At 41.0% G+C, this 16,104-nt stretch overlaps 1 protein-coding gene across 1 annotated transcript in view; it reads right to left on the bottom strand.

The window, feature by feature from the left end:
• Window positions 1–200: 200 nt before the first annotated feature.
• The window catches only part of RAP2A (RAP2A, member of RAS oncogene family), a 41,669-nt gene continuing 25,765 nt past the window's right edge, over window positions 201–16,104 (bottom strand). The window contains exon 2 of the mRNA XM_027973728.3: window positions 201–4,028. Coding sequence (XP_027829529.1) covers window positions 3,791–4,028 — 238 coding nt within the window. The 3' untranslated portion in view covers window positions 201–3,790. The remainder of the gene's footprint in view (window positions 4,029–16,104) is intronic.

Here is a 16,104-nt window from a genome sequence, read left to right as displayed (position 1 = left end):
TTTAAAAATCTTTCTCATGTTTTTATTTTTAAAAGCTATGAAAATGATCTACTAACCTCCCTTTTTAATATGATGAATTCTCAGTTAGCTTGACCATTTCTGTAAACAGAATTCTACAGCAATTTTTTAGTTTTTGAAAAAAATACATTTCACCCATGAATACATACAAAACAACAACAACAAAAAAAATCCACAGGCAATTTCATTAAATAAATTTATTTGTTAAAATAATTTAACTCCAAATACAACTGTTGAATTTGCATTGAGTTATAACTACAATTCATGTTTTAACTGAAAGGTCAAGGTTTAACAACTGACATTGTTACAAAACAATAAACTGTTGTTCAATTTTAAATGGTCAGTTGTATTAGAGCTCAACAATTAACTGTGAACTATATTTATCTCTGGGAAACCCCAAATCAATAAGGATAAGTCTGTTTCCAAAACCCACTGCAGTCATTCTTGAAACCCTGATCAAGATTTAAGAGATGCACAATGACACGTTAATTAAAAAAAAAAAAGACCCCCATAGTCTTTAACATTTGATTGGCTAAGGAGACCATTAAAGCTTACCCAAGTGCTAACACAGGACTACTGAGAAAACCCAATGGCAACAAGCAAAATAAGCACTTTCATATTCATACATATAGACAACATTTCCACTGGACAGCTCCTGAAAACAAACAGTAGACAGCCTTAGGCAACATTTCTTTATATAGAAAAGCAAATATCAGTAGTTTGACCACAGAAAAGTGATGGCAACTGTAGTGATTAGAGTCAAAAGTTCAGTCCTAATTCTACAAACCAAAGAAGAAAAATCATCAAAGCACCTTTCCATAGTTTAAGAAGATTTTATGTAATACTTTTGATCAGATGCTGGCTTGTTTTGTATGAGTTGAACAAAAAGAAAGGCATCAGTTACCATCACTATCACAGCTTAAGAGAACCAAAAAACAAAATAAAAAAAGTTGCAACACAGAACAAAAAAATCTTAAAAAAAAAAAAAAATGCTGCCTTTGTATAAAAGTAAAACAAGACAAAACAAAGGAAAAAAAAAAGAAGAAGAAAACCTTATTGTAGTAGCTAAACAAGAAGTGGGTCTTTGGATCAAACCATAACATTTTTAAGGCATGTTAGAAAAACTTTCACTTATCTAGTTGCTATTCTGATCAGGGCATAAAATAAATAGTGACACAAGGTCACCAACTATTAATTCATGTGCCAACAAATTTCATCTTCCTGTTCTTAAGCTCTGTATTAACATCGCAACAAACACACTCACTCAAGCTGAGTTATTGTCATACCAGATGAAACACCAACAGTAAGAGCACACGAGGGTTTCCAAGTTTCTGGATATATTTGATGCTTTGTCGCTAAATACGCAGGGCTGGGTGGAAACACTGATCAGGCAGCCATATCAGTTATTAACATCTTTACAGTAAAAAAAAAAACAAAACAAAAAAACCCCACCTTATTGTCTGACATAAACACATCTAACTAAAACCCAAATTTTTAGATAATCTTTTCCACCTTATATCCTGCCATACCTTTCACATTATTTAACTTATTTTTCTTGTCTGCATAGCAATCCACACTGTAAAACCGTAAAATCTTTATAGATGTTTTTATATGTAATCTTACTTGCCATAAATTTCTACTAAATATGGAATTCTAAAAACCAGAATCATTCTGAAAAGTTAGAGGCTTCAAAACTCAAACAGTGCGCCAACAAATATTTCTTTTTCAGTTGATAAAAATCATACTTCTTGAATCATTGACTTGTCTACATGATTGAGTCAAATCACCTTTTACAGGACCAAATTTGACGCAGTAAAACTGGTTAGAACTTTCTGGCCTATAAAAGGTGCTTCATAATTGGGAATTATTCAAAAAATTATACTGAAGAATGCAAATATTCACAATTCAAAGACTTCTGACAACCATGCCTGGTTTTACCCACACATCTGTTTTCTCATTTATGCAAAGTACTATCCATCCACCTTTTTTCTCTTCTCCAGCATTAACATCAGTTTACTAAACACTTGGGGGGTGGGCTAGCAATGATTTCAAGAATGTATAAAAGAAAAAAAAAAAAGGTTTTGATCCATGGTATTCTGCAGGACAGATTCTCAGCATAGGCAATTATCTCTGACTTGTGCCAAATTCTTCAGAACATTAAACACACATGCACACGCAAACACACATTCTTCACTCAGTAACACACGTTAAGACCCAAGGTTACTTGCACGAGAGTGTGAAACCAACAAGAAATATGGGGCGGTATGCAGATCACAGGCTCAGTGATATTGCAGTTCTGAAGGCCAAATTCATCTCCAGAGGATCAGCTCAAAATACTCTCTTCAGCATTTTATAACTCTGAAGGTGGTTGAAAACCCTTCTGCGCTTGATTGTAAAACTTATGAATACGTTTTTCCTGTGCCATTAGTCATGCAAATGATAAATACTTGGTGGCTATAAAAACCAAAAATGTCAGGACTTGAGCACCTTTTCAAGACAAAATATTCACTCTAGCTTTATTTGCCACTTCAGTAATCAGGGCAAAATTGTTGTAAGAAAATCTTTATAGAATTCTCCAGGAAAATTAAAGGGGTTTTTTTTTTTTTTTTGTCTCTTACCTTCCACTCTATAATTTCTGTTCTACTTTTAAGCCCCAATTATTTCACATGGTTATTCAATTATTTTTTAAATGCCTGCAATAAAGCTCTGCTATAGAAAACTTGATTTCAAAAGCAGGTTAGCCAAGAATCACACCACAACCATAGCCCTTAAAGGCAAGAAGGAATTTGCTGCTTTAACGAACATAAAAATGCAAGATATCTGTACTGTCCTGTGAGGTTTCTGCAAACGGGAACATGTGGCTGCAACATGGCTTCATTTTCCTTACACGATGGTACTAGTTCACCTACTGCAACGCTTCTCGTTAGTAAGGCTAGGCAATCTCTTTCCATCACAGTTGCTTCCTTCTTGTTCAGTAAAGTAACAAAGACCATCCCTGCTTGGTGAACAGAGGGGTGGGTCTGGGGTTTTAATTTGACTCAAACCCTTGTGAGAGTCTCCACTTTCTGGGCAAAGCAGGTGATGACATTCTAACACCAGGCTGTATTTTCACCCAACCTGGGCTGACTCTGGCTCTATCAGAGACTGGTGCGTGAGTTAGTTCTGTGTCACAAATTAGGATAACATCTACAATTAAGCATCAACTTTGAAAAGCAGAAGTGTGTCAGCTGAGCAAAGACTCTCTCCCTGGAATGCTGTTGGCAGGTCAGCTGCTGTCATCTTCCTTGATGTGATTCATGGGTTAGAAGCACTATCTCAGTTCCTGAAATTCAGTACTCTGGTAGGAAAATATTTCTCCTTGACTCATCTAATTTTTTTTTTTAAAGAAGACAAAATATTTTAATGGTTAAGCGGTCACAGGAATTCTTCCGGTTTCTGTCCCGTGATTACTTTTAATGTTGACCATAGTTGCTTCTGTCAACTCAAGCGACAATGCCATCATAGCTTTCGAAGGAGGTCGCCCTGTGGATCAAATGGGCCACGACGCCTGAAGTTGCAGGTGCCTGGAGGAGACTGAGGACGATGGTGAAGACTGGAGTAACCGGACCCAAAGGTGACTCAGAGATATCAGCTGACAATCGCCGCTTGGCTCTGAAGGACAATCTGCTGTTTCACCGGAGGTTCACACCGCACACCCTGCAGGCTCCACGGTCGGGCAGGAGAGGCCGGTGTCGCCTCCGTTGGTGGGGGGGCAGGCAGCCACGTGTCAATGCTATTGTATGTTACAGGCGGAGCAGCACGGGTCGTCCTTGTCGGGCTGTGCGGCATAGTTCATCTGCCTCACGATCTCGGCGAAGAGTTCGTCCACCATGGTCTTACTTTTGGCTGACGTCTCCATGAAGGGGCAGCCCCACTCCTCGGCGAGGGCCCGGCCCTCGTTGGAGGACACCTCTCTCTCACTTTCCAGGTCTACTTTGTTCCCCACCAGGATGACCGGCACTTTCTCATACCTAGGAGAGAACAGACACGGGCACACAGGGGTTGGAGACGTTAGCACAGAGCTAGACAGACGAAGTGGACTTTCTCTTTTTTTATGATATGATACTACAGAGTCCCTTGGACAGCAAGGAGATCCAACTGGTCCATCATAGAGGAAATCAGTCCTGAATACTCATTGGAAGGACTGATGCTGAAGCTGAAGCTCCAATACTTTGGCCACCTGATGTGAAGAACTGACTCATTGGAAAAGACCCTGATGCTGATAAAGAAGGCAGGCAGGAGGAGAAGGGGACGACACAGGATGAGATGGTTGGATGGCATCACCGACTCAATGGACATGAATTTTAGCAAGCTCTGGGAGTTGGTGATGGACAGGGAGGCCTGGCGTGCTGTAGTCCATGGGATAGCAAAGAGTGGGACACGACTGAGCCACTGAACTGAACTGATACTACAGATATTCTCCTTAGCTACGTGAAAAATTATTTGCTCCAGTTGATTTGACATTGGCCAGAAGGCATTTAGAAGCAGGTCTCATAGTAGATCACAAATGGGTTGTTCAAAATGATGTTTTAATCAATTACATATCTTTAAAAGTCAATTTACCTTTCCAGAAATACTTGGAAAATTATTCTCAGAATAATCCCCTTAGATGGATTAATGTAAACTTTGTTCATTATTAAGGGATACTTATGCAGAATTTCAGATGATAAGGTAATACCTCTAGTGACTAAACACAGAATTTGTAATTTTATAAATTTTACTGTGTTCTAAAAGTATACAAGGGCTTCCCATGTGGCTCAGTGGTAAAGAACCTGCCTGCCAATGCAGGAGACACGGGTTCAATCCCTGGGTCAGGAAGAACCCCTCGAGAAGGACATGACAACCCATTCGGGTATTCTTGCCTGAAAAATCCCATGGACAGAGGAGCCTGGTGGGCTACGGTTCGTGGAGCGCAAAAGAGCCAGACATGACTGAGCAACTAAAACGACAATGAAAGTACACAAAACTGATCAGGTTCCAATCATTCCTAAATAAGAAAAAAGCTAGCAGAACTCACTAGGATGGAACCCACCAAATACAACTACGCTCTATCCCTTTATACAAACTGTCATAGACTAGCCTGCTGAAAGATAATTACCATTCTTTTCAGCCTGACAAGGACTTAAACATTCCAATCATTAGCTCTGTTTGATGTTATCTCTTCTTTTCTTTCCTGACTAGAATCAGTGTGCTATAGACTAAACACGTGTTCTCTGAAATTCGGGTGTTGAAACCTAATCCCCCATGGGATGGTATTTAGGAGGTTGGGCCTTTGGGAAAGGTCTGGGTCATGGATGGGATTTGTGTCCTTATACAAGAGACCCCAGAAATCACCACTGTCCTTATACCCATGAACAGACAAGAGTGAAAAGATGACCCTAGGGAAGGGGGCCCTCACCAGACACTGAATCTTCCAGAGCCTTGACCTTGGACTCCCCAGCCTCAAGAAATATAAGGAATAAACTTCTGTCGTTTAAGCCATGCAGTCCGTGGTATTCTTGTTACAGGAGCCAGATGGACTAAGATAAGGCATCTTTAAGTCAAGATGTTTGGAAAATGCTCAGACAACAGAAATATGAAAAGAACGAAGACAAGAGGTCGTAAATCATTTTGTACCGAAAGATGATTCTCTCTACAATGGTTATTCATGGTGTAAAAAACAGACAGTGCTACTGTGCAAATTTATTTACTACTTGTGTTTATGTTTGTTCTAAGCAATGTTGCTAATACATTTTTACTTTATACATCGTTCTAAAGGCTTTTTGTGATTTCCGTATAAATCAATATGTTTGTCTGTACTTTCTCCTCTAAGCAGAATGTATCTCTAAATTTATCAAGGAAGCAAACTGCAAAACTGCACACAAGTGATAACAAATGTGAGTGGACACAGCTAATCCGTTAGAAAACTACACACAGTCAGGATTTACTAAGGCAGGGTTTGTGCAGCGTTTTTATCATTCAGGAAACAAGAGCGACAGGCAGGCAGTTAATGCTAGCAACAATACATTCACAGCTTCATCTTCCGGCCAACATGGTTCTCTCTGCTCACTCTAATTTATAAAATGAACTGTATTCCCAACAGAGTCTCGTTTTCTCCCTTTGACACAAGATCACACTGACAACGGTCTCAACAAGACAGCATGCTCTAGACAGTGTGCTCCTTAGCAGTCTGAAACACACAACTTCAAAATAAGTGCAGCCATGAAATTAAAAGACTCTTTACTCCTTGGAAGAAAAGCTATGACAAACCTATGAAGCGTATTAAAAAGCACAGATAACACTTTGCTGACAAAGGTCCATACAGTCAAAGCTACGGTTTTTTCAGTGGTCATGTATGGATGTGAGAGTTGGACCATAAAGAAGGCTGAGCGCTGAACAATTAATGCTTTCAAACTGTGATGCTGGAGAAGAGTCTTGAGAGTCCATTGAACTGCAAGGAGATCAAACCAGTCTATCCTAAAGGAAATCAACCCTGAATATTCATTGGAAGAACTGATGATGAAGCTGAAGCTCTAATACTTTTGCCACCTGATGAGAAGAACTGACTCATTGGAAAAGACCCTGATGCTGGGAAAGATTGAGGGTGGGAGGAGAAGGGGATGACAGAGGATGAGATGGTTGGATGGCATCACCAACTCGATGGACATGAGTTTGAACAAACTCTGGGAGACGGTGATGGACAGGGAAGCCTGGCATGCTGCAGTCCATGAGGGCACAAACAGTCGGACATGACTTTGTGACTGAACAACAGCATTATCAAAGATAAATCTAAGATATGGATACCATCACTCCGCAGGAAATGGATCTGGACAACTCTAATTTTTATCAAAGGACTTTACATGCATTTACTGTGTATCAGCGGTGATTATGCTCTCTGATCATACTGAGAGCTCTGAACATAGGACCCAAGAGTTTTGCCCATCTTCTAGGACCTTCACATACAACAGTTATGTGTTCCTCTTGTGGCTCAGCTGGTAAAGTATCTGCCTGCAGTGCAGGAGATGCCAGGTTTGATCCCTGTGTCAGGAAGATCCCCTGGAGAAAGGAATGGCTATTCACTTCAGTATTCTTGCCTAGAGAATCCCACGGACAGAGGAACCTGGGGGCATACAGTCCATGGAGTTGCAAAGAGTTGAACACGACTGAGCGACTAACACTTTCACTGTCAGTCAATGTATCATATATTTATCCATCCATTTAACAAGTGTTTATTTGATAGAAGCCTATTTTTGTGCTAGATGCTATTCGAGGCACTTAAGATACATCAGCGAACAAAGCAAACAGCTCTGCCATATAGTCTAGCAGAGAAGACAGTGGTCGATAATAACCCCAAGTAAATAACTAAATTATTGGTTTATTAATGAAAGTGAAAGAGGAGAGTGAAAAAGTTGGCTTAAGGCTCAACATTCAGAAAATGAAGATCATGGCATCTGGTCCCATCACTTCCTGGGAAACAGAGGGGGAAACAGTGGAAACAGTGTCAGACTTCATTTTGGGGGGCTCCAAAATCACTGCAGATGGTGACTGCAGCCATGAAATTAAAAGGTGCTTACTCCTTGGAAGAAAAGTTATGACCAACCTAGATAGCATATTCAAAAGCAGAGCATTACTTTGCCAACAAAGGTCTGTCTAGTCAAGGCTATGGTTTTTCCAGTGGTGATGTATGGATGTGAGAGTTGGACTGTGAAAAAAGCTGAGGGCTGAAGAATTGATGCTTCTGAACTGTGGTGCTGGAGAAGACTCTTGAGAGTCCTCTGGACTGCAAGGAGATCCAACCAGGCCATTCTAAAGGAGATCAGCCCTGGGTGTTCTTTGGAAGGACTGATGCTAAAGCTGAAACTCCAGTACTTTGGCCACCTCATGTGAAAAGTTGACTCATTGGAAAAGACTCTGATGCTGGGAGGGATTGGGGGCAGGAGGAAAAGGGGACGACAGAAGATGAGATGGCTGGATGGCATCACTGACTCGATGGATGTGAGTCTGAGTGAACTCCTGGAGTTGGTGATGGACAGGGAGGCCTTGCGTGCTGCGATTCATGGGGTCGCAAAGAGTCGGACATGACTGAGCGACTGAACTGAACTGAAATGGTGTTAAGTGCAATGGGAAAAAAAAAATTGCAGAACAGGGATGGGGCTGGGAGCACAGGTGCAATTTTAAACCAGATGAGCAGGGAAGGCCTTGTTGGGATGGTGGCAGGTGAGCAAGATGTGAAGGGAGGGAGGGAGTTTGCCAAGCAGGTGTCTGTGGAAGAGCATTCCAGACAGGACACAGACCAGGCAGTGTGAACACTGGTGGGAAGAAGAGCAAAGGGCCCGTGGGGTCCATCTGTATCACCTCCCCGACTCCAGCAGCCAGAAATTCTCAGTATAGGAAACGTGTTCACTTGGAACACATGAACTTTGGAACTTGGGTGGCAAAAGTGGCCTCAGAAGACAAACGTGACCTCTATGATGAGATCGACTAGATTATTTAGGAAGACTAGGTGCTTGGTTAGCAGGTGACCATTAGTATTTTCATCTCATGCTCATTATTTACCATAGTTTGGTGAGCTGTCTTGATTTCTGCCCCCCACTTTCTATTAATAAACATATTACTTGGGAATGAAATTGAAGATGCAAAATCCCCCACACACTTAATTTATGTGTTACTGTTGATGTGATCATGAGCAGGGTACCGCTGTATCCACATCTCAGGCATCAGCTGGTTTCTCACCAACTTCAGCGTATCTTCCTTGGTATTTCCTTTGAGAGCGCGACCAGTGGCTTCTGCAGCTCAAATCGCTTTACTTTTGTTTATGGTCTGAGAACTAACACTGGTTTCATTAACATGAATGTCTCTGTTGTTTACAGTATTCATAAGCGCGGTTACATAATGTATTAATAAATAGAGCTAGTTCTTTTGAGCAGCTCTGCTTAATGCATTGAATGAAACATCAGAAACACTGGCTTGAGTATCACTTAGCTGTAGAGCTCTGATGGGCTTCTCCACACGAGGCGGCTTTGTAAACCTGAAGAGTTCAAGCGCATCTGATGTTTATCAATGGTCTTTATGTAACTGTCCTGATAGGGGTATATGTGTATGTGTATTTCCTTCTGGTTGTGTCTAAACTCGGCTAATCACCAAGATTCCCAGGCCCAAATCCAGGGCTACTGGATTTCTGGGATTGGGCCTAAGTGCCTATTTAAAACTACGTCTAAGTTCTGAAGAATGACTGTGAGGTTCGGCAAGGTTTAGGAATCACTGACCTGTTCTGTTACTTTGTGACCCCAAATAGCACTGGATGTGTGTAGTTCATGGTTTTATACTGCGGCAAGCCCAGGATCAGTTCCTTTTCCCTTTGTTGATTCACCAATGATAACCTGGGGACAGATGCCACCACACTCAGTTGCTTTGACTTCCTTTTGAGGGCGCTCTATTGTAGCATGTTAAAAGAGGCTAGGCCCTCACACGAATTTCAACACCCTGCTATTTCCTTACTCACTTTTCCGTAAGCAGGCTGAAATACAATTCTTTTTGAACTCAGAAGTGAGAATTGGAGAGTTTTACTTTCCCTTGTTCAACCTTCTACCCATTGTTAAAAATCTCACCTTCCAAGAGTCTCAAGGTAAAATGTCAGAACACCTGATGCTTTAATCATTTCTATGACAACCTCACCAAATGGGTTATATCTGAACATCTTTAGTGATGCGGAACTCACATCTCAGGCAACCCATTTTGTCCTGTCAGCTCTGTTAAACGTAAGTGTTAAAACGTTGGTGCTAAAAAGTTTATCCCTATCTAATGAGCTGTGACCTATAACACCTTGTCCTTCCTGTGACCGTTGAGAACACAGAAATCTTTTCTCACAGCTTTTCTTCCCCATCTCCCTGCTCAAATTAAGTAACACAAGATGATTTTTTAAAGTCCATGACAATATTTAAATAGGTAAAGACGAAAATGAAAAAGCATTCTTCATCTCACCTCTATGAGAATGACTGCTACAACTATTTTGGAGTGTACTGTTTCACGCTATCTTGTTATATATACCTATATAAACGGAGATTTTTCGGAAAGGCGATCATACCCGGTTACATTTAGTCGCTCTATTTTCACTTATTATCTTGGACTTTGTATACCGATAAGTGGTATGCATCACATTAATGGTTAAGGAGTACTCCATTTTATAGTCTATGTGATAATAAACGTACCATAAGTTAATTCCCCTTCCCCGTTTGTGCGTGAAGCATTCCCCTCACTCCTGTTCTCATTAACCAACAGCAAACAGGAGCCACACCTACACGCGGAGCTTCTTTCTGGAAAGCCTGCAGAGTGTGTGTTGTACGCGTGTGTGTATGGCATACCCTCTGAACCAGGAAAATAAAAAACGCCACATTTCTAGATTAGTTCGGACTACTGTGCTCACACACATGCAATCTTGACTGACATCCAGGAATTTATACTACAGCCAGGAGAGCTGAGGTCAAGGGTGCCTGTTTCTCCACCCTTGGGGTGGGTATTTTTAATCTTTCAGGGAAGTAGTATGGCAGTTCTGGACAAAGAAAATGGTTTTATGGCTGGGAGTTGAAGGCCCCAACCACAGCCTGCTAGCATAAAAACATCAATACTTCTTATAAAGGTGGAAAACGTAAGCTAAGTAAGGCTTCCTTCTTCCTCTAAACTGACTTGTTTTGAGTCGACTAATATTTCATCTTAAAAGCGAATTTCTGGTAATTTAGCTTGAAGAATAAAAGGAAACCAGAACTCCTTGCGGTGACGGTCTCTTGGTTTCAGCCTGCGTGCATACCGAAGAACAACAGAGAGAAATTTGTAAATGCAATCTAAAAATTAAGTAAGGGCTGAAATGACACCGGAAAGATATGCAAGGCACTCAGGGCTACTCCATGATGATACAAATGAAAATAACCTGTTTTTCCAGAAATTAAGAGCTGACACTGTATCCGAAGAACAGTGTGATGGGGAGGGACCAATTGGTCATGACAATGTAACTCAGGCACTTTGAATGTCGTGTTGAAGAGCCATTTGGGGGAGAAAATACTTGGCAAAAGGCATCTGGTAAAGGGCTGTTATCCAGCATATACAAGGCAGTCTTAAAACTCAACAAGCAACAAACCTGATTGAAAAATGGGCCAAGGACCTTTAAGATACACCTCAACAAGGAAGGTATACAGATGGGCAAATAAGCATGTAAAGAGATGCTGCACATCATATTTTGCCAGAGAAATTAAAATAGAGACACGACTACACAGTTACTGGAATAGCCACCATCTAAAACACTGACAACACCAAATGCTAGAGAGGATGTGGAGCACCAGGAACTTTCATTCATTCCTGGTGGGAATGCAAAACGGAACAGCCTCCTGGAACACAGTTCAGTGATTTCTTAGAAAACAGCATATACCCTTACCATACAAACCAGCAATCCCTGGTATTTAGCTCCCCAAACCAAATATTTACAAATAGACAAAACCTGCACATAGATGTATATAGCAGCTTTATTCATAACTGCCCCAACTTGGAAGCAACCAACATATCCTTCAGCAGGTGAATGGATAAATAAACTGTGGTATATCCAGACAATGAAGTATCATTAGTGTTAATAAGAAATAACCTAATGAGTCATGAAAAAAATAGGAAACTTAAATGCACATTGTTAAGTGAAAGAAATCAATCTGCAATGGCGACATACTGCGTGGTCTCAACTGCATGACATTTTGGAAAATGCAGAATTCTGGAGACAAGTTAGTTAAAAGATCCGTGGTTGCCAGCTGATGGGGTGAGGAGGAAGGGCGGAATGGATGGAATACAGAGGATTTTTTAGAGTGAAAATACTCTTCATGATACCATCATGATGGATACATGCTATTAAACATTTACCCAAATTCACACAATGTACAGGGCTTCTCTGATGGCTCAGCAGGTAACGAATCTGCCTGCAATGCAGGAGACACGGGAGATGCAGGTTCAATCCCCGGATCAGGAAGATCCTCTGGAAGGACGAAAATGATGACCCACTCTAGTATTCTTGCCTAGAGAACCCCATGGACAGAGGAGCCTGGCGGGCTGCAGTCCATCAAGTTGCAAAGGGTTGGACACGACTGAGCAACTGACACACGCATGCACACAACATACAACACCAGGGGTGTCTAACGTAAACCACCGGGTGATTACGGCCAGTCAGTGTCGACTCATCAATTTAACCAAGGTCATAGCTCAGCTGGCAAAGAATCTGCCTGCATGCAGGAGACCCCGGTTCAATTCCTGGGTTGGGAAGACGTGCTGGAGAAGGGACAGGCCTCCCACTCCATATTCTTGGGCTTTCCTTGTGGCTCTGCTGGTAAAGGATCTGCCTGCAATGTGGGAGACCTGGGTTTGATCCCTGGGTTGGGAAGATCCCCTGGAGAAGGGAAAGGCTCCCCACTCCAGTATTCTGGCCTGGAGAATCCCATGGACTGATAGTGCATAGGGGTCGCAAAGAGTCGGACACCACTGAGCACCTTTCACCTTCCCTTCCCTTGCCCCAGTCCGGTGGGGGATGGTGTTAATGGGAGAGGCTATACATGTGTGGGGTCAAGAGCTATACAATAAATCTCTGCATCATCTCAATGGTGCTGTGAACCTTAAACTACTCTAAAGAAAGAGTCTTTAAAAAAGAAAGCTACTGGAGGACTAGGGTAGCCAAGGGGGCTTAAGTTCACTAAAGTCTTTATATCCCACTGATCACAAGTGAAAACTCATGAGAGAATACAAAAAGTAACTACCAAACAACTCTGAAATGTAAAGAGAAAAACAGGCAGATTGGGGCAGGAGGCCAATTCCTGGAGAGAAGACCCATGAGGCTGAGTTTCCTGGTTTTTTTCTCTTTGCTCCGAGAGTGGGCAGTCAGTGGTATGCACACAGCCAGAACTCTGGGAGAAATTCATTCTACCCAGAAGGTCAAGTGAAGGGATGCCTGTGAGCTGGAAGGTGTGTGTGGGTGGGAAAGCCTCCCTTTTTTCTTTGCTTGTCCTTTCACAGCTCACCTACAACAGATCCCCTAGCAGAGCTGGGGTGGTGGGCAATGCCAACAGCTAAGACTTCATTAGAAATTTCTGGTTAGAGGAATTGAAAACAGGGCTTCTAAAGGTCCAAAGAGGATGAGAGAAAGGTCTAGTTTTTTCCCTCCTCTCTTCTCTGCCCACTTTGCTAGGAAGATGACCCAAACCGGGAGAGCTAGTGGTTGTAGTATAGCAGTACAGAAGGATACCAACCAACTTTACCTAATTAGTATTTATAGGATACTCTACTTCATAAAAGTAGAATACATATTCTTGTCAAGTGCACCTGGAATATTCACTTAAGACCATATTTTTGGCTATAAAAACTGTAACAAATGTAAAAGAGCTGAAATGATACAAAATATGTTCTCAGACCATAATGGAATTAAACTAGAAATCAGTAATGAAAGATACTCAGAAAAATCTCCAGATACTGAGAAACTGAACCATGTATTTCTAAATAATCCATGGGCCAAAGAAGACATCGTTAAAACATTAGAAAACATTTAAGTGAATGAAAATTAAACGTAACAAAATCTGTGGGATGCAGCTAAAGCACTGCAGAGCGGGAAATTACAGTGCTACATGTTCATACGCCTCGCATCAGTGGGCTCTGCTACCACTCTAAGAAACTAAGAGAAAAGGCAAAAAATAAGTCCAAATTAAGCAGAAGGAAGAAATGCTAAAGGACAAAAATAAAAGATGTGACAGTTGGGCCATAAAGCAGGCTGAGTGCTGAAGAACTGACGCTCTTTAACTGTGGTGCTGGAGAAGATTCTTGAGAGTCCCTTGGACAGCAAGGAGATCAAACCAGTCAATCCTAAAGGAAATTAGTTCTGAATATTCACTGGAAGGACTGATGCTGCAGCGGAAGCTCCAATACTTTGGCCACCTAACGTGAAGAGCCAACTCGTCAGAAAAGACCCTGATGCTGGGAAAGACTGAGGGCGGGAGGAGAAGCGGGCAACAGAGGACGAGATGTTTGGATGGCATCACCAACTGAATGGACATGAATTTGAGCAAACTCTGGGAGATCGTAAAAGGGAAGCCTGGTGTGCTGCAGTCCATGAGGTTGCAAAGAGCTTGACACAACTTAAGTGACTGGACAACAACAACGAAAATAAAAGAACTAGAAAACAGAAAAACAGTATAGAAAAAAATCAGTAACACTAAAAATGTAGTTCTCTGAAAAAGAGCAATAAAATTGGTAAACTTTTATCCAGACTGATCAAGAAAAAAAAGATGACACAAATTAACAGTACCAGAAAGAGGAAACTTACTACACACACTACTGACATGGAAAAGAATATGCTCCTGAAAGAGAAACTAGGATGAAATGCACCAATACCTTGGAACATATGTGATGTCACTTATGCCCCTCTTTTCAGAGGATGACAGCACTGCTGATATAATCTCTAAACCTCTCCATTTCACTTCTTCAGGTATCTAAACTCTAGTTCTTCATTATCTAATTCAACTTTATCTCCTACAGCTTGATAAAGAGAATCTTCCATTCTGAATTCTGTCTGCCTGTTCATAATAGTTCTCTAATGAGAATGGTCCCTACCAATCAAATTCTAAGACCCATTCAAAGCTTAGGTCAGATTTCATCTTTCAAAATCCTCCCTTACTTTTACAAATAGATGAACTCATATTTACATTTTATGTCATTAAGAATTTGGGCTTCATAGGTTTTCATTAATTTATTTCTTTGAGTATCTACTAGGCATTGTGTGAGGGACTGTGGATAAAAGACATATGAAATCCTTAAGAGTTTGTGCTCAAGTTCAAGGAAACACTATAAACAAATAACCAATATCACTAAAGACTGTGATACCCGTTTCAAAGAAAATCAATATTGATTAATACACAGTAATTTGAGTGGGCCAACATTACATGAAGGCATCAAAGGTGGCATTTCTAGGGAGATGAATTCTAAGCCGAAACCTAAAAATTGAGAGTTGAGTCAGCCACAGGAAAAAAAAAAACCAGGAATCAAACATTTTAACCAGGAGAAAATATAAAGGAAAGGCAGTAGAAAGCTGCCAGCTTTATTCAGGGAACAAAATGGAGACTGGCTCAGTTACAGCACAAAGAGCAAGGGCAAGAAAAGCATGCGGGACGACTGAAGAAGCACCTATGACCGCTCTGCTAAGAAGAGGAGGAAGTGACTGAAGGTCTGTTAGCAGGGAAGTGAGGAGGCTTCTGTGTCAAGAGAGCGGTGTGGCTGATACACAGAAAATGTTCTTCAGGAGCACAGAAGTAGCAGGCAGACAGGAGACGACTGCTGTCTTCAAGGCATTAATTGACGGCTTGAATTGGAATGACGGCAATGCCAGTGGGAAGAAAGAAAAGTTAAAATATATTTTGGAGGCAGCATCAACAAAAATGGACTGGCTGAAGAAGACAGCAGGTAATGGTTGGACGACAGAGAAATGAGTAAACGATTCGTAGGTAAACTACTGCTTTTACAAGTATAGCTTTATCTCATGATTTATGGCCAAGGTCCATCTACAGTTCTTTGGGGAAATGGTCTTTTAAATAAATAGCACTGGGTCAACTGGATAGCCATACATGGGGGGACAAAAAGAAAAACCTTGACTCTCTGTGTCTCACACCTTTCATACAAATTAAGAGATGAATCCCAGAATAAAAGTTAATACACCTTCTAGAATTAAATATGGAAGATGAATCTTCATAACTTTGGAGTGGAGAAAGATGTATTAACTAGGAAACAGAAAAGAACTAAACATAAAAATAAAAGATTAAGAATTTATGTTCTTGAAAAGAAGCTACTAAGCAAGTGAAAAGGGAAAGCAAAAGGGGAAAAAGGTACCTGCAATACATGTATCTCCAAAATGTATTAAGAATGTCTACAAAATTTAAGAAAAAGACAAAACAGTCTTTAAGTGGACCAAACATGTGAGTAAGTTGTTTTAAAAAGAGGATATGCCAACAGTCATTAAGCAGATAGAAGAGTGTTTATCATTACATGCCAGAGAAATAAAAACTA

This window comes from Ovis aries, chromosome 10 (assembly GCF_016772045.2).
Source record: "Ovis aries strain OAR_USU_Benz2616 breed Rambouillet chromosome 10, ARS-UI_Ramb_v3.0, whole genome shotgun sequence".
Taxonomy (NCBI): Eukaryota; Metazoa; Chordata; class Mammalia; order Artiodactyla; family Bovidae; genus Ovis; species Ovis aries.
Note: the sequence above shows the minus strand (reverse complement) of the source record. Positions and strands in the feature narration are given on the sequence as shown.